Raw genomic sequence first — 19,966 nt, forward strand, 5'->3', positions numbered from 1 at the left:
TCTTTTGATGTTCCCATGATGTCAAGCAAAGAGGCACTGAGTTGGAAGGTAGGCCTTGAAATACATCCACAGATACACCTCCAATTGACTCAAATGATGTCAATTAGCCTATCAGAAGCTTCTAAAGCCATTACATAATTTTCTTGAATTTTTCAAGCTGTTTAAAGGCACAGTCTACTTAGTGTATGTAAACGTCTGACCCACTGGAATTGTGATACAGTGAATTATAAGTGAAATAATCTGTCTGTAAGCAATTGTTGTAAAAATTACTTGTGTCATGCACAGTAGATGTCCTAACCGACTTGCCAAAACTATAGCTTGTTAACAAGACATTTGTGGAGTGGTTGAAAAACGAGTTTTAATGACTTTAACCTCAGTGTATGTAAACTTCTGACTTCAACTGCATATGTATGTCAAGCCATCTGCTCTGCTGCGTTTCTCTTCGCCTTGAGACCTTGAATGCTCCCCTAGTGCAACATCAACATGCCGCTCCTCTTTCGAGTCTTGAATGCCCGTTCCAAGTGAGGCAGCCCTCTCCATGTCGTTGCTTTGAATTCCCCCTCAATAATAGAACCCATTTGCACCTTGAGACTTTGAACGCTCCCCAAGTGTGGCATCCTTGTCTGCCTTGAGGCTCTGAACATTCCTCAAGTTCACCGTAGCTCTCCAGGTTTTTCAGTGCTCCCTCAAGACTAGCACCACCTTCCAACTTGACTCTATGCACGTTCCCTGTAGAACACTATAGCTTTCGGCTTTGAATCTCTGAACACTCCCAAAGAGTAGCAATTTCCACCTTAAGGCTGTTGAATGCACCCTTTCCACTATGATATCTGCTCACTCTCCGGGTGAGTCTCTTGTCTGAACGCTGCCTCAGCCCAGCATGTTGCTCTTCCCATACTACGCCAAGGCCAGTGGAGGCTGCTGAGGGGACGACTTCTCATAAGAAGGGCTGGAATGGAGTCAATGGAGTGGTATGAAGCACATCAAACACATGGTTTCTATGTGGCTGATTCTACTCCAATGACTCCATTCCAGCCATTATTATGAACCGCCTTCCCCTCAGAAGCCTCCACTTGGCTTGTAGCATTCTCTATTCAATGCTTCCCAACACTCTCTGCAAGCTGCTCTGCAATGCTTTCCTAATCCTGGCAGAAGTAGTAATAGTAGTGGTAGTAGTAGCAGTAGTAGTAATAGTAGTGGTAGTAGTAGCAGTAGTAGTAATAGTAGTGGTAGTAGTAGCAGTAGTAGTAATAGTAGTGGTAGTAGTAGCAGTAGTAGTAGCAGAAGTAGTAATAGTAGTGGTAGTAGTAGTAGTAATAGAAGTAGCAGTAGTAGTAATAGTAGTAGTAATAATAACAGTAGTAGTATCAGAAGTAGTAATAGTAGTGGTAGTAGTAGCAGTAGTAGTAGCAGAAGTAGTAATAGTAGTGGTAGTAGTAGTAGTAATAGAAGAAGCAGTAGTAGTAATAGTAGCAGCAATAACAGTAGTAGCAACAGTAGTAGTAGTTGTAGTAGTAGCAGTAGCAGCAGTGACAGTAGTAGTAACAGTAGTAGTAGTAGTATTAGTAGCAGTAACAGTAGTAGCAACAGTAGTAGTAGTTGTAGTAACAGTAGCAGTAGTAGCAGCAGTAACAGTAGTAGCAACAGTAGTAGTAGTTGTAGCAGTAGCAGCAGTGACAGTAGTAGTAACAGTAGTAGTAGTAGTAGTAGTAGTGGTAGTAGTAGTAATAGAAGTAGCAGTAGTAGTAATAGTAGTAGTAATAGTAGTAGTAATAATAACAGTAGTAGTAGCAGTAGTAGCAGCAATAACAGTAGTAGCAGCAGTGACAGTAGTAGTAACAGTAGTAGTAGTAGTAGTAGTAGTAGTAGTAGTAGTAGTGGTAGTAGTAGTAGTAGTAATGGTAGTAGTAGTAGTATCGGTAGTAGCAGTAGAAGTAGTAGTAGTAGTAGTAGTAGTGGTAATAGTAGTGGTAGTAGTAGGAGTAGTAATATTATTATTAGTAGTAGTAGTAGTAGTAATAGTAGTAATAGTAGTAGTAGTAGTAGTAGTAGTAGTAGTGGTGGTGGTAGTGGTAGTAGTAGTAGTAGTAGTAGTAGTGGTAGTAGTAGTAGTAGTAGTATTAGTGGCAGTAATAGCGGTAGTAGTGGTAGTAGTAGTAGTAGTAATAGTAGTAGTAGTAGTAGTAATAGTAGTAATAGTAGTAGTAGTAGTAGTAGTAGTAGTAGTAGTGGTGGTGGTAGTGGTAGTAGTAGTAGTAGTAGTAGTAGTGGTAGTAGTAGTAGTAGTAGTATTAGTGGCAGTAATAGCGGTAGTAGTGGTAGTAGTAGTAGTAGTAATAGTAGTAGTAGTAGTAGTAGTAGTAGTAGTAGTGGTAGTGGTAATAGTAGTAGTAGTAGTAGTAGTGGTAGTAGTAGTAGTAGTAGTAGTAGTAGTAGTAGTAGTAGTAGTAGTAGTAGTAGTAGTGGTAGTAGTAGTAGTAGTAGTATTAGTGGCAGTAATAGCGGTAGTAGTGGTAGTAGTAGTAGTAGTAATAGTAGTAGTAGTAGTAGTAGTAGTAGTAGTAGTAGTGGTAGTGGTAATAGTAGTAGTAGTAGCAGCAGTAACAGTATTACACTTCAGCTCTACTATAAGCATTGTGTTGCTTTTCCATCATTGTCGTGTCAATGTGACATTCTACCTGCTACACAGAGCGAGTTGTTGTGAGAGCGGAGAGGAGCAGAGGGGAAGAGCATCTTTATTGTATTTTGCCTGCTGTACTGTACCATATTCATCAATAATGCGTAATTACAATAGCTTTGGTCCAGTTATTCGCAAGTACTCATTGTTGCTAGTGGTTATACTTAAAGATGCACTATGCAGAAATCGTTCCGCCTTTTCCTGCTTGTAAAAATGTGAATAGTTGGCCTTATTTCAGTTTGTGTGACAAAACAAGCAGGTATAGCTTAGAGAATCATTGTACCATCTAAACCGCTGTGAAATATATTTTCCATTACCAGAAATATTGCATTTTCAGCTGTTTGAAGCTGGTGTACAAAACATAAAGTAAAAGACACAAAAACAAAACTTAAGAACAGGAATCATAAAAATAGCAACATAGAACAGATCTACCGCGTCTTAGACTTGCTTTCAATGAGAATGACAGATCTATAACTCACAGTTCTATGTGAATTTTGTCAGGTTGCCCCAAAAGTTTCATATTGCAGCTTTAATGATTCTCTAATTACACATGTTACTTTTGTTTAAATTGTGAGTGAACCTAGCTAGTCAATGTAGCTAGCTAGCTAGTATTAGTCGCTTATTGATTTCATACATCTTACTAAAATAACCAGTGGTGTATAGTAGAGGCCATATGCAACCAAAGTGTACTTTATTTCTCATTATTTCAATTCCCAAGATAGAAAAAAAGTTGCGCATCAGCCATCAAGAATTAAACCTGGGCAATTGTTGAGCTTGGATGCTGCCATTGGACATGATGCAACGCAAGCACAACACGGGCAGTGAAGCAGATTTCATTGATTTTAAAGGAAACATTTCCTCAACGGCCGATGTCAATGCCAGACGCCCGATGGCTATAGTGTAGAGGGCAGCAGTAGTATAAGTAGTAGCAGTAGCAGCAGCAGTAGTAGTATTAGTAGTAGCAGCAGCAGCAGTAGCAGTACTAGTATTAGTAGTAGCAGCAGCAGTAGTAGTATTAGTAGTAGCAGCAGCAGTAGTATTAGTAGTAGCAGTAGCAGCAGTAGTATTAGTAGTAGCAGCAGCAGCAGTAGCAGTACTAGTATTAGTAGTAGCAGCAGCAGTAGCAGTACTAGTATTAGTAGTAGCAGCAGCAGTAGTAGTATTAGTAGTAGCAGCAGCAGCAGTAGCAGTACTAGTATTAGTAGTAGCAGCAGCAGTAGTTGTACTAGTCGTAGCAGCAGCAGCAGCATCAGACCCTGTGCTGTACTATGCTCCAGATCTCTCTCTCTGATTAGCAGGGTGATGGATTGACCAAAACGATCCCCCTCTCACCACCCTGACCCCCCGTGGGACCCACCGAGCCGAGGCTCCACTTCAAACAACGTCCATCTAGGGGGACCACCAAACCCTCTGTCTCCCAGCACGGGGCCCACTCCCCTCGGCTCTGCTACCCGCCATCGTAGGCCATTGGGACTGGCTCGCCCAGCATGGCACTCCCCTCTCCCTCACCAACCCTCAGGCATCCCCCAGACTTTCCCCAGTTCCCTCACCACTGGCTGGTCCAGGGCTGCCTGCCTGCTGGGCCCACAGGCCTCTCTCTGTGTGGGGGAGAGAAGGAGACTGACAGGCCTGGCCATTAATTGGTGGGAGCTGGTGGGAGTGGGCCAGTGGAACTGTTGTTGATTAATTAGTTGGGGAGAAATGAGATACAGGGTGTTTCTCAATATGCATTCTAGCGTACTCTGAGCATACAAATTGGAGCACGAAACGATCAGAGTATGAGTCCAAATTAACGTATGTGAAATGGAGCACAGAGGACAGTTCTCAGATGAGTACTTTGTGTGTCCACATTTCAAAGCATGCATCGACCCAAGCTTCAACTAAAATATTCCCAGGATTGTTGATGTAATATGACGCAACCATGGAAAAATTGTTTCTTGAAAATAATGGCTGCTGGTATTGAGCAGAAGCAAGAGAAAATGAACTCTGACTTCGGAATGATAAGGTTCCCACTCACATCTCGTTTAAAAATGTTTTCTTTTGTTATTAACTCATCCACCCGTCCTCCTCTTCGGAGGACAAATATATTTTTTGTTCTTTTACAGCTTTTCTGCTACATATTATACATTATATATTATACACATTATACATACATATTTTACATACATACATATTTTACATACATATTTGACATACATATTTGACATACATGGTACTTTTATATAAAGCAGTCACATAACAATAATACATTACCAAACATCAACTATTGTCTCATCGCTACAACTCCCGTACGGGCTCGGGAGTTCCATGCATCCTCCGAAACACAACCCAACCAAGCCGCACTGCTACTTAACACAGCGCGCATCCAACCCGGAAGCCAGCCGCACCAATGTCAGCGTGCAAGCACACTGTAGTGTGCGCCCGGCCCGCCACAGGAGTTGCTAGTGCGCGATGAGACAAGGATATCCCTACCGGCCAAACCCTCCCTAACCCGGACGACGCTGGGCCAATTGTGAGTCGCCCCGTGGACCTCCCGGTCGAGGCCGTGTGCGAACAGAGCCTGGGCTCAAACCCACAGCTAGCACTGTGATGCAGTGCCTTAGACCACTGCGCCACCCGGGAGGCCAAACATAAACTCTTTAATCCCAAACCTCAGCCCATCCCACCTATCACCATAGACCACCCTCGTTTGGTTTCTATGTGCCATATACTTTTCAATTGTGCTGTGATGTTTTAGATCATTTTTTATCTTTCTAATCGTATATTATCCACAGATTGTGAGCTAAAGATGAAAACTTTTCCTACGAGTATTATTATATTATTTTTTGACTGGCTATGGCTTTCCAAATCACTCAACAGCTCATATGTTGCCTGACTACAAGATTTTATCTTGCAACGTTAATAAATACATACTGTGTTTACCTGCCTAGAATATCCACTGTAGTGTGCATATACCTGCCTAGAATATCCACTGTAGTGTGTATAGACCTGCCTAGAATATCCACAGTAGTGTGCATATACCTGCCTAGAATATCCACTGTAGAGTGCATAGACCTGCCTAGGATATCCACTGTAGTGTGTATACAGCTGTCTAGAATATCCACTGTATTGTGCATAGACCTGCCTAGAATATCCACTGTATTGTGCATAGACCTGCCTAGAATATCCACAGTAGTGTGCATATACCTGCCTGGAATATCCACAGTAGTGTGCATAGACCTGCCTAGAATATCCACTGTAGAGTGCATAGACCTGCCTAGGATATCCACTGTAGTGTGTATACAGCTGTCTAGAATATCCACTGTATTGTGCATAGACCTGCCTACAATATCCACTGTCGTGTGCATAGACCTGCCTAGAATATCCACAGTAGTGTGCATAGACCTGCCTATAATATCCACTGTCGTGTGTATACACCTGTCAAGAATATCCACTGTAGTGTGCATACACCTGTCAAGAATATCCACTGTAGTGTGCATAGACCTGCCTAGAATATCCACAGTAGTGTGCATAGACCTGCCTATAATATCCACTGTCGTGTGTATACACCTGTCAAGAATATCCACTGTAGTGTGCATACACCTGTCAAGAATATCCACTGTAGTGTGCATAGACCTGCCTAGAATATCCACAGTAGTGTGCATATACCTGCCTGGAATATCCACAGTAGTGTGCATAGACCTGCCTAGAATATCCACTGTAGAGTGCATAGACCTGCCTAGGATATCCACTGTAGTATGTATACAGCTGTCTAGAATATCCACTGTATTGTGCATAGACCTGCCTACAATATCCACAGTCGTGTGCATAGACCTGCCTAGAATATCCACTGTCGTGTGCATAGACCTGCCTAGAATATCCACAGTAGTGTGCATAGACCTGCCTAGAATATCCACTGTAATGTGCATAGACCTGCCTAGAATATCCACTGTAGTGTGCATAGACCAGCCTAGAATATCCACTGTAGTGTGCATAGACCTGCCTAGAATATCAACTGTAGTGTGCATAGACCTGCCTAGAATATGCACTGTAGTGTGCATAGACCTGACTAGAATATCCACAGTAGTGTGCATATACCTGCCTAGAATATCCACAGTGGTGTGCATAGACCTGCCTAGAATATCCACTGTAGTGTGCATAGACCTGCCTAGAATATCCACTGTAGTGTGCATAGACCTGCCTAGAATATCCACTGTAGTGTGCATAGACCTGCCTAGAATATCCACTGTAGTGTGTATAGACCAGCCTAGAATATCCACTGTAGTGTGCATAGACCAGCCTAGAATATCCACTGTAGTGTGCATAGACCTGCCTAGAATATGCACTGTAGTGTGCATAGACCTGCCTCGAATATCCACTGTAGTGTGCATAGACCTGCCTAGAATATCCAATGTAGTGTGCATAGACCACAGGCTAACTGACAAAGATTTTGGTAGCTAACGTTGGCCATCTACCTTTCATAACAACACTCATTTTAGGTGGTTTTTCACATCTAAAACTATCTGGCTAGCTTGATTAATGCGATTCACATATAGCTAGCTGATAATTATGAAGTCACAAGGTTGCGTTTGCTTTATGTAATATTTATTTTTTTGGTCTCTATTGGTCAAAGGTAATGCAGTAGCACAGGAGTGCGCAAATGTACATTTTTATGTGTTCTCCAACGTCTGGTCCTCAAAACAACGTACTCAAGAGAACGTCATCAAAGAAGGAACTCGGAGCAGGAGTGTGTGGAGCATGGTAGTATGCATATTGAGAAACACCTATAGAGATGGAGGGGAGAGACAGAGAAGTGTGCTGTGGCTTCACTGTGTGAAGAGGGACGGAAATGGAGAAATGAAGTAGCAATGAGCCCTCTCTCACCATCCCCTCACCCCCCGTGGGACTCACCAAGCCGAGGCTCCACTTCAAACAACCTCCATCTCCCCTTTCCTCTTCCACTAGGGAGGCCGTCAAACCCTCTGTCTCCCAGCACGAGGCCCATTCCCCTCGGCTATGCTACCCACTGTTGGAGGCCTTTGGAACGGGGTCGCTCTGCACAGCGCTCCCCTCTCTCCACCACCCTCAGGCTTTCCCCAGACTTCCCCCAGTTCCTGGACCCACAGGCCTCTCTCTGTGTGGGGGAGAGAGGCAGACTGACAGGCCTAGCCGTTAATTGGTGGGAGTCGGTGGGAGTGGGCCAGTGGAACTCTTGCTGATAAGTGAGAAACAGGGATGGAGGGGAGTAAGGGAGAACTGTGCTGTGGCTCCACTGTGTGAAGAGGAAGGGACATTGAGAAATTAAGTAGCATGGTTGAGTTCATGGAAAGAGAACCTCAACTCATAACTGTGGCCAAGCTTCCAGATGCTTCCTTGACCTCTGCCGCACACTGTCTGGACCACAGGCCACAAATCCATAAACCTCCTAACATTCTGCACTCTAAGGACAGGCTGAGAGAGATGTTTTCTCAGGCAATTCTTCTCTCCTTTGCAACCGTTCTCCTGTTCTCCTGTCCTCATTTTCACCACATCTCCTCCTAATTTCTCTCCCTCATGCCTTTTCTCATGTTTCAATTTGTCATGTTATTTTTTTTGTCCATCTTCTCTCCTATCTTGCTCCTTCTCCTCCCATTTATCCTTGCCCTTTTACCTCCTTTCTCTCCTTTCCTCCAATTGTCATTCTCTCCCTCTCTCATCTTCTCCATCTCTCCTTTCCTTTTTCTCACCGTCCCTCCTCTTCCTCCTTCTCTCCTCCTCTCCTTCTGCAGTGGTAGAGTAAGCAAGCTGCTGGTTCTGCCAGTAATGCACTAGTCAACAGAGCTAAGCCAGTGTAATTGCCTGGCCTGGGCTAATCCCTCTGCCTGCACTGCTGCCTGCCGTGAGAGAGATGGTGCTGTGCTTTAGACCTCAGCACACACGAGCATTCAGTCTTCTCTAGCGATTTCTTTCACATCCCGTGCTCCTTGTTCGGCACTGATATTGGAGCTTTTGTAGATCAAGCAGACCAGCTCCCCTGTGTGTTAGACTTCTCCGGTTCTATCTGGTGCGGTGGGAGTCCGTAACATTGAAACAACTTCGCTGGGCACACCACCATAGCAGGAATGTGGTCGTAGTCGCTAATAGCTCCAACTGTTCAAAAGCTAGAGCCAAATCTGTTGGGCGTCTTTTTCTCTCCTCAAAGGTACGCTAGAAACCGCTGCTACCGCTCCGTTTGTCCCAGGCGCTAATAGCGGATGTCGACGGTTACTCACGTGGCCCACGTTTCTATGAACTAAGCGATGCATTCAGCCGACTGAGGGAAACAGGTTGCGCAAGACATTCGTTCATGTTATTGCTGCGAGCCCCATGCGTCTTGTGAGACAGGCAATGACTATGGCTGAGCATTGATGTGACATGATTGACATGATGGGTTTCTCAAGTGCAGATGTTTCTGACATAACCAAATTGATGGTGTGTAGCACCTGTGAGCGACATGTGCTGTAGAATAATTCAATTGGAGAATTAAGGTGTACGTGCGTGTGAGCCATTCCGTTTAGTTCTCCCTCTGAAACAAAGCAGCCAGCACCAACCCGCCTTTCTTTTTCTCTTCCCCCAATTCCTTAGTCAGTCTGTGCTCCGGATCTCCACACAGGGAGTTGTAGTGAGTCCCTGAGGAGCTGTTTCCCATTGAAAAGACAAACAGCGTGAAGGAGACCCAGCAAAACACTGAGATTGGCTTAGAGGGCCAGGCTAGGTAAACAATGTGGTGGGATGTTTATATTTGGGGCGCTGAAGTGCTCTTGACATTAGCAGGCAGCCCAGGGGGCAAACAAGGGTCGTGGCCTTTCTGGTCCTCCAACAATATGTGGACTGTAGACATTACTCTCTATCCACCTGTTACATGGGATTCTCTATGCCTCATCAGTTAGTTGCCAATGGTGGGGGTGAGTTTGACAGTAACACTATTGGGCATGCACGTGTACATAGATACACACACACACATGCATGCATGCATAGACACACACACAAACACACCCTAACCTAACCCAACCCACCCAACCCCACACAAACTGTCACGAACACTCCAATCATTCTAACACGTCACTAGGAGTAAACAAAACGCTTGATGATCGCGCAGTCGTCCTAATTGTGGCGTGTAAGATGTAAGCAACAATCAAGGCTGACTAGTGCGGCTAAATGAATGCCAGGGTAGGAGCTCGGTAAGTAATGAACTCGACAAATTAAATCCCATGGCAAATTAAAACAGCCAAGGGCAGCCATAATAGCCTGCAAATCACCGGTTAAGTGGCAGTCACATCGGATTTCTCCATCCGTCACTGCATAGGGAAATCTATACAGCTACCAACAGGAGCCCAGAGACGAGATGCACCGAGCCAAACTCACACCTCTCCTCTCACGGCCATTTTGTTTTGTTGTATACACACATGAAAACAGACCGCACACAAGCATGTGAATAATGTACATGCAAACAGTGTGATTACATGTCATATGTATTTGTTTCATGAGAAGCCATGTATTATGTAGTCTGACTGTCATATAACACATAGACAGGGTCATTTATATCAGTTCTCACAGCAGTAGGTGTGTCATGTTGATTATATGGACTATATGTATATACATGTATAGTGTATGCCCTCTGTGTGTGTGTGATGCCCATGGGGCATATTGTAAGTGCAGCTGTTCTCTCCGTCTCTGCCCTATTTCTGCAAACACACACTCTCTCCTCTCGTTCACATCTCTCTCATTCTCTTAGGCTCCTGCCTCGTTCCTTATCTCACTGAATTCAATTTGATTCGTGGGGCTTTATTGGCATGGGAAACATATGGTAACATTGCCAAAGCAAGTGAAGTAGATAATATGCAAACGCGAAACAAACAATAGCAAATCATCTCGCTCTCGTACGCACACCTGATAGCGCCAATGAATACGGTGCTTGTTGGTCAGTTTTTTGCATGGGAAACATCCTAATTATGGCTGACTTGCCCAGTTAAATAGAGGTTCTTTCAAAAATACAAAATACATTCTAAAAATATATATGTTAAATGTAAGTGGCTTTGGGTAAAACTGTGGGCTATCTAGAGGTGATGGATTCCATCCTCTTTCTGTCCTCTTTGTGCTAGACCATAATAACCACACTGTGGAGATCACGTCCTCCCTGTCACTGACCCCTTAGTCGTCACCGTGGCGCAAAGCCGAGGTCGCCGCGGAAACACTGCCATTCCGTCACCTCTGTGTGTTCCGCTGCTTTGTCCAAGCGCCCCCAGTGCTATCCCACGTGGCTTTGCAGGAACAATGATTTATTGTGGCTGTGTTGACAGAAGCAACTGCCTGCCCTCACCCCTCGGCGATGGGAAACTAAGGGTTGTGTCCTAATACACTAATACAGCTTCCTTCTCTTGTCTCCTTTATTTTCAACTGCCTTCCCTCAACCTCTCTGTAATGGGAAACTCATACTACGCTTATACGGCTTCCTTGAATTGTATCCTTTCTTTTTTAACCCAGATCTATTCGGGCAATACATTTTCACACACCTTTTTGTGTAGACCATGTGCGTGAATAAGTCACATTGAATAACTTTAACCCCTTGACGTGGATGATCACATATTTGCGATCATTGTCAAGTGGTCCCTGCAGCGTACGGTCTCAAGTATGTGATTGGAACAGTAGCAACAGAATGCATGATGCAACAAATGTGTCTAAACAGCATTGTTGTCTGAAAAGCGTCTAAACAATGGTTTGTACTGATGGGAAATAAAGGTCTTCACAACTTATGTTCCTCAATTTCACCTTTTATTGTGAAAGATAAATGCGAACTGTATCATCCGAACATAACACGGAACACATCCACAGATAAACTCATCCATAAATCAGTCTAAATAACCGTTTTTGCGCTGACAAAAAAAACAATTCATAAGTTAGCAACCTAACAGCTAGACTAGTTTACAATGTACCACATCTCTGGTGAGCACACGAGACCAATGTAATGTTGTTTAGAAAATAAATGCGTGTCAGCTAAGCTAACAGCTGCTAAATTCTTTATGGCAGCCATGTTTCTTAATGTTTGACTTGGCGAAAACTCCCTAATCCCAGAATCTCATTCACTATAAGACGTAAATAAACAAAGTCAAAGTCAAAGATGGCTGTGCACATTGCCTGAAAAATATGAACTTAGTTTAGCCACTTTTCAGCATATTACAAATCTTTGATGTACTTGTTACAGTGTATACAAGAACCGGAGCACATGACTTGACAAGTCATTTACCAAGCAAATAAAATCACCTCACAGATCATCACATCAAATACAAGCCTATTGCCTAGCCTAACCGTAGCGAGAAAGCTAAACAGGGAGGAAACCATTTTAGGGGGGTTTGTGGGGGGGATTCCTTTTATTTGTGGGGGGTTTTCAAGTCCATGGGGGGTAGAAATGGGGGAAGGTATCATGGGGGGATATGATGCAGTAAATATTACTATAATGGGGAATTTTTCAATAAATGGGGGGCAAACACAGGAGAAGTTTATACGCTAAGTAAAAATAAAACCCCTGGAAAGGAGTTACAATCTGTTGCCGAGTTCAAAACAACAGGGTACTGGGAAATCGCAGACTTCAGTGCATTCAAGACAACTGGGAACTCTGAAAAAACAAGCTCTGACTGGGAAAAATCTTTTTGAACGGTCATCCATTCTAGAGCTCCAACTTTCCGAGCTGAACATCACTGGCGTCATGATTTGACCTAGTATTTTTCAGAGTTCACAGTTGTCTTGAAAGCACCATAAGTCAGTCGAGTGAACTATCCCTTGTTATAACATCTTTGGTCTGACAGACGCTTCCATGACAACCAGAATGCATTGTATGTTGTCAACAAACATGGAGCCACAAATAATATGCAAATAGCTTAGCATTAGCTCATCATAATCAGTACAACCTTCCAAACAGTATTTTACATATATCGTATGTGACCATTACAATCTCTGCAAGAATCAGAATGCATGAATTGTCACCAGCACTTGAAAACGTGAATAAAACAGTAAATACATAATGATCCATACATATGGTGTGCTACAGTAGAAACGTCAACACAATATATAGAAACTAAGACACTTTGATAGGAAGGCACACATGTCCAAAGTCCAATTTGTAAGGAAAACAACAATGAAGGCAATGCAGGCACCAGTCAGAAAATGTGCCGGGGGAAAAAGTTTGTGCACAGCCTGTTCTGACTAGAGATGCGCAATGTCTTCATACTTGATCTGGGGAAACACCGGTGAAGTGCTTGGGCTCTAGTTGAAGAGAGACGTTTGTCCGGCTCAGTAAAGACTCAAAAATTATTTGTCCACAACAGTGAAATGGTCTACTTCTTATATGAATTGTTAAGGAGGTGGAACACACCTCAATTCCAGTAGTTGTTAGAAAATAAAACGTCTTAGAAAATAGTTTTAAATTGACACGTTAAACATAGCCTATAGATAATTAGCAGGCAGCGTGCCTTGGTTTGAAGTCAGTCCGGGTTAACTGTCCTGTTGCTGAAGTTGCTTAACGATCACATTTTGGAACAGCGAGTGCATGAAAAAACCCACGCTGGGACGACCGATAGAGATATTTGGAACTCACCCGTGAAAAGATTAATACCATATGTGAAAAGATAGTCCTGGATTCACCTTGATTTATAAAAGTCCTCAACCCCTAGTCTAACTGCGAGCTTGCGGATTAGTACAGGATAGCAGGTAGCTACAGTCCTGCACGCCTCCCTCTCCTTTGGCGATAGCGCATTCGCTGTAGTGATGGACTATAATTAGCATATAGAGTAGCTGCTCTCTCATCACTGGCATGTCCAGAAACAATCTTTAAGTGGTGAAAACTCTTCCATCAACAGAGCCGGACTCATAAAAACATTCCACTAATCCCAGTTTATCTAAGTCTTTCCTGTCCTCTAGATGGATATGGAGTATGACCCGTTTCCCTCTCCTTGGCAAAAAATACACAATAATGTTGAAAAACAAGTGTGCCTAATTCCCACTATAGGGCTGACCTGTACTGTGCTGGCTCTGATGTTTTCCATTCCTATTGCCCTTTCCAGCATGGTTCCAGAAAAGATGGTGGATGTGTAACCAGGCCAACCAAGTGCCGCTCAGCTTGGGTCAGTTCTGTGTGGCTTAGCAGTGTGAAAAGGTTATTACCTTGCTTATCCTATGAGGGGTCCAGGATTTGTGTTAGCTTACTATGGTTTACATTAAAGCTACGTTCTTAGCTAGGTCTCCCTGGAAAATGTGATTCTTTGAGATCTCAATGGGATCTCCTGGTTAAATTATCAAATCAAATCAAATGGTATTGGTCACATACACATGGTTAGCAGATGTTAATGTAGGGAAATGCATGTGCTTCTAGTTCCGACAGTGCACTAATGTCTAACAAGTAATCTGACAAATTCACAAATAAAGGTTGAATAGAATGCAATCATTCTCATTGTGTTTGTCAATTTCAAGGCCTGTTGGCAAGAGATTGACTGAGATGTCAATGGGAAAACCTGGTTAAATAAAGGATCCTCTCTGTGTCTGTTTGTAGGCGTTCCCTCGGGCCCGCGGAACGTGATATCCGTCGTGAACGAGACCTCAGTGATCCTGGAGTGGCACTCGCCTAGGGAGACAGGCGGTCGTGAGGACGTGGTCTACAACATTGTTTGTAAGAAGTGCCGGGCGGACCGCCGTACCTGTTCACACTGTGACGACAACGTGGAGTTTGTTCCGCGGCAGCTGGGCCTGACGGAAACCAGAGTGTTCATCAGTAACCTGTGGGCCCACACGCTCTACAGCTTCGAGATACAGGCCGTCAACGGGGTGACCAATAAGAGCCCCTACCCTGCCCAGCACGTGTCTATAGACATCACCACCAACCAGGCTGGTAAGATAATAGTGTGTGTGTGTGTGTGTGTGTGTGTGTGTGTGTGTGTGTGTGTGTGTGTGTGTGTGTGTGTGTGTGTGTGTGTGTGTGTGTGTGTGTGGGGCGGGGGATTGAGGGGTTCTCTGTGTGTGATGTGTAGTCTCACTGAGAGGGGATGGTCGGCATCATCATCATTATCGTCATCTGTGTTCATGTACATTGTTGGCGCAGTTTGCTGTAGCTGTGTCTCCTTTCTAGTGAACAGTACAAAGAAACAATTTTGTATAGCGTTTCATTGATTGTTGATATCATAATTCATCCCACATTGCTCAGCACTGGTAAACACAACATAATCTCTGCATTTCTGACTCCTGGCCTGTTGCTTCTTCTTTCACAATGTGAGCTGGAGAGAGGTCATTGTGCTAAACCGTGAATTAGTGAGGGGGTGGCAGCTGACTCCAGCTGTACGAGAACTCACAAAGTGAAATATTGAAACTGTCTCTCTTCTATTGTATTATCGCCCTCTTTTCTCGTATGAAAGGAGAGGCCTGCTATATAATTGAGTGTGTTGAGGGATGGGGGGGATTTCCCCATTGAAAACATGGTGAAGTTCAAAACCCCAACCCAAGACATGGTGTGTTAGGATCTGTGGTGAGACCAGCACATCCCTCCCTTTGCCCTATTTCTGCACCCTTTGTAGTTCCCCAGTTTTATTTACACATCAAACCCTTTGAAACTTAAAAAAAAAAATAGAAAATGCTGGTTTGCATTTTGCTCCAAGACAACTTTACAGAAATGTTTGCTTCTTAAGCTTCAGTCAAAAGCCTAAAGTAAATGAATCTATCTACGACAAACAGCAAATACGATTTTTATATACCGTCCTTTCTACTTGATATTCTGAAGGTTGAGACAGTGTTAGAGACAGTGTTGAGACAGCGTTGAGACAGCGTTGAGAAAGTGTTGTGGCTTATCAGATATCTTTGCTGGTTATCTTTCCGGTTTTCTTTTCGAATAACTCGACCTGACTCGGCCTCTCCCTTCACGACAGACTGAGAACAGTCTATAAAGCCACAGCCTAAAACATTCATGCTGCATTGAACACATCCCTGAAAGAAAAGAAACGACCAAATACAATCCTGGGCGAAATAGCTGGAGGTTGTTTTTATAGGGCTGAACAGGGCCAGTATTCACAAAGCATCACAGAGAGTAGAAGTGTGATCAAGAATCAAGTCCCTCCTCTTATTTGTTATGATTTAAAAGACGAAACTGATCTTATTCTCTGTGATTCTTTGTGAATACAGGCCCATGCCAGTTTCTCTGCTGTTTGCCGTCTTGGCAGCAGTGCCGTAGCTGTTACAGAACAGGCAGTGAGACAAGAAGAGTTTGGGTGTTTAGTACTACATAATGACCAAGCAGACAACTCTTCTGTCCAAGACATTAGCCCATGATTAGGGCAGCGTGAACCAAGCCAGAGAGTTGGACGGCCGCCTCCTCATCTTTCTCCTTCACCCTCTTTCTCTCCTTTTCTTATGTTTGGAAGGCTCTTGCTCTCAAAGGCTCTTGAGTCTCTCGCTCTCTCCAACTCCCTTGCGATTTTTCTATTTCTCTCTCTCTCCTATTCGTCATTTCTCCTGCATCCCTCCCTCCTTCCCTTCTATTTCTCTGGCCTTGTGATGTAATGTGAATTCAGCCACTGGAAATGACAGCTTTGGGATATTTTGTCTGCCCGGTCCTTTTCCTACAGTGTTCTTCATGCTCCCGTGGAGTTCCACGATGTTCATTGTGACACTTATCAAGGGACCTAGAGCACAAAGTATTGACCAAGTGGAAAATTTAAATGAGACTCGTTTCATTTTTCCTGTGTTTGCTGTTATAAGAGAGACCTCAAGAGTGTCTGCCAAATATGTGGAGTGTATTTGTGTATTGAGTGCTGTAGTGTATTTGGTTTTTGAGTGGTCATTTCGTGTGTGTGTACCCTATTACAGATTTGATTGTTTACAGCATCTTTTCTGGGATTTTCTGTGTTAAAAACATTGGATATTTCTGGTACTTGTTACTCCACCATAACAACATGGTTGAAAGCAGAGCTATGGCGCTATGGAAATGTAAAAGTTGTGAAGCCTCCAGTTTGTGGATTTTGCTGAGCGTGGGTGAATTTGCTTTTTTTTTAGATACAGTACATTCGAAAAGTATTCAGACCCCTTGCCTTTTTGCACATATTGTTACGGTACAACCTTATTCTAAAATGGATTAATAACCCTCTTTGGGCTAGGTGTCCCGCTAGCGGGATAGAAGCCGACAACATCCGGTGAAATTGGAGGGCGCACAATTCAAATAAATATTAGTAATATTAAACATTCATGAACATATCATTTAAAAGTTGAAATTCTTGTTAATCCAACTGCGTTGTCAGATTTCAAAAAGGCCTTATGGCGAAAGCATACCATGCGATTATCTGAGGACAGCACCCCACATCAACATATTTTTCAACCAGCCCAGGCTTCTCAAAATCACAAATAGCGATTAAATATATCACTTAGCTTTGAATATCTTCCTCTGTTTGCAATCCCAAGGGTCCCAGCTACAACATGAATGGTCGTTTTCTTCAATAAAATCCTTCTTTATATCCCAAAAAGTCAGTTTAGTTGGCGCCATGGGTTTCAGTAATCCACTCGTTCAACATGCATACAAAGGAGTCCAAAAAGCTACTAGTAAACTTCGTCCAAACAAGTCAAACGACGTTTCTATGTAATCCTCAGGTAGTCGAAAATGTAAATAAACTATAATATTTCACATGGAAAGTACTATGTTCAATAGGAAAGGAAAATTCATATGCGCACGAGGCGTGCCGAAAGACTGATTTGGTCCAGGTGCTCTCCCAACAAAAACTCCAAATACTTGTTTGTTTTTCAAAAGAGAAGCCTGAAACGTTGAATAAAGACTGTTGACATAGGAATTGCATTTTGGGTGACGGACATATGGGTTTCCAATAGGTTTCCATAATAAGAGCCTGGGAGCTGAAAAAACAACAATTCTGCTATAGTCTCAGACATTATTTTAACAGTTTTAGAAACTTCAGAGTGTTTTCTATCCAAATGCTGTTATATGCATATCCTGGCTTCTGGGCCTGAGTAACAGGCAGGTTTCTATGGGCACGTCAGTCAGGCGGAAATTCAGGATAGGGCCTCCTAGCCCTAAGAAAAATCCTAATCAATCTACACACAATATCCCATAATGACAAAATGAAAACAGACATTTTTGCTAATAAAAAACTGAAATACCTATTTACATAAGTATTCATACCCTTTGCTATGAGACTCGAGCTCAGGTTCATCCTGTTGTAATTTTATTTATTTTTTTATCTTTATATAACTAGGCAAGTCAGTTAAGAACAAATTCGTATTTTCAATGACGGCCTAGGAACAGTGGGTTAATTGCCTTGTTCAGGGGCAGAACAACAGATTTGTACCTTGTCAGCTTGGGGATTCAATCTTGCAAACTTTCGGTTACTAGTCCAAAGCTCTAACCACTAGGCTACGTTGCCACCCCGTTGATCATCCTTGAGATGTTTCTACAACTTGATTGGAGTCCACCTCTGGTAAATGAAATTGATTGGACATGATTTGGAAAGGCACACACCTGTCTATATCAGGTCCCATTATATGAGGTCCCACGGTTAACAGTACATGTCAGAGCAAAAACCAAGCCATGAGGTTGAAGGAATTATCCGTAGAGCTCCGAGACTGGATTGTGTCGAGGCACAGATCTGGGAAAGGGTACAAAACATGCATGCAGCATTGAAGGTCCCAAGAACAGAGTGGCCTCCATCATTCTTAAATGGAAGAAGTTTGGAACCACAAGACTCCAGCCAAACCGCCCGGCCAAACTGAACAATCGGAGGAGCAGTGCTTTGGTCAGAGAGGTGACCAGGAACCCAGTGGTCACTCTGACAGAGGTCCAGAGTTCATCTGTGGAGGTGGGGAAAACCTTCCAGAAGGACATGCATCTCTACAGCACTCCACAAATCAGACCTTTATGGTAGAGTGGCCAGATGGAAGCCACTTATCAGTAAAAGGCACACAACAGCAAAAAGGCCCCTAAAGGTCTCTGACCATGAAAATAATGGTCATCATCTCTGGTCTGATGAAACCAAGATTGAACTCTTTGGCCTGAATGCCAAGCGTCACGTCTGGAGGAAACCTGGCACCATCCCTACGGTGAAGCATGGTGGTGGCAGCATAATGCTGTGGGGATTTTTGTTCAGCGGCAGGGACTGGGAGACTATTCAAGATCGGGGGAAAGAGGATCTGCAGAGAAGAATTGGAGAAACTCTCCAAATACAGGTGTGCCAAGCTTGTAGCGTCATACCCAAATAGACTCAAGTCTGTAATCGCTATCAAAGGTGCTTCAACAAAGTACTGAGTAAATGGTCTGAAAACTTATGTAAATGTGATATTTCAGTTTTTCTTTTAAATACATTTTCAAAAATGTCTGAGAACCTGTTTTTACCTTTGTCATTATAGGGTATTGTGTGTAGATTGATGAGGGGAGAATTTAAAAATAAAAATAAATGTTAGAATAAGGCTGTAACGTAACAAAATGTGGAAAAAGTCAAGGTCTCTGAATACTTTCCGAATGCACTGTACATGTATATATTTTTTTACCTACTAAACATTCTCAAACTATACAACCTCCCCATTCCCCGTTTCTGGAATCAAAACTCCAGTGTTTAATCGCAACAACCTCCAAGAAAATAACATCAGAGAGTGAAGAAGGGAACACTCTCTCCCTCTGGCTCATGGTCCTTTAAGTCGTGGTGGCTGACAGTGAAGAGAAGAGAAATTACGAGGTAAATAGCTCTGATTATTAGGGTAGCCTAATGGCTTCTGACTGTCCCATGTTTGAATGGCTAAATATGCCCTACATGACAGATAGATGTTGGGAAGCATTGTGTGATCCCAGCTCTGGGTAAAAAGGTGACTGGCTGTAATTGGCTCTGCCCATGCCCAGCCCTAGGGGACTCTTTGTGGCTAGGTAATTGCGGCGCTGCTGCTTCTGACTTGGTTTCATAACAGGCAAGAAGCATATGGATGTGGATATGACCTTTTGGTGATGAGATGGATCGAAGGATCTGAGGATAATTTGGGGAGAAAACTTTGTTAAGGCAGTCTGAGAGTGGGAGTCTGGGGAAAGTAATTCTTAGCCACACTTACCATGTGAAAACTGGGCTGAATGCCAAAAACTGTTAAAAAGGACACAAAGGTGTTGGAAATCTGTTAATCCTCTCAAAGTTATCATTGGACTCTCAAAGTTATCATTGGGCTCTCAAAACTGCAATATCCTTTGCTTTTCTGAAACATGGCTCTCAGACAAGATACCCCCCATGACTATCCAACTCGATGGATTCTCCATTCACCGGGCGGACAGGACATCGG

General features: G+C 43.3%; 1 protein-coding gene across 4 annotated transcripts in view; it reads left to right on the forward strand.

Moving 5' to 3' along the window:
- Positions 1-19,966, forward strand: part of LOC110530233 (ephrin type-B receptor 1) — a 304,623-nt gene that overhangs the window by 210,230 nt on the left and 74,427 nt on the right. For all 4 annotated transcript variants that reach the window (XM_036985804.2, XM_036985803.2, XM_090182142.1 and 1 more), the window contains one exon: positions 14,217-14,552. In XM_036985804.2, coding sequence (XP_036841699.2) covers positions 14,217-14,552 — 336 coding nt within the window. The remainder of the gene's footprint in view (positions 1-14,216; positions 14,553-19,966) is intronic.

This window comes from Oncorhynchus mykiss, chromosome 8 (genome assembly GCF_057628025.1).
Source record: "Oncorhynchus mykiss isolate SJ-2025 chromosome 8, ASM5762802v1, whole genome shotgun sequence".
NCBI lineage: Eukaryota > Metazoa > Chordata > Actinopteri > Salmoniformes > Salmonidae > Oncorhynchus > Oncorhynchus mykiss.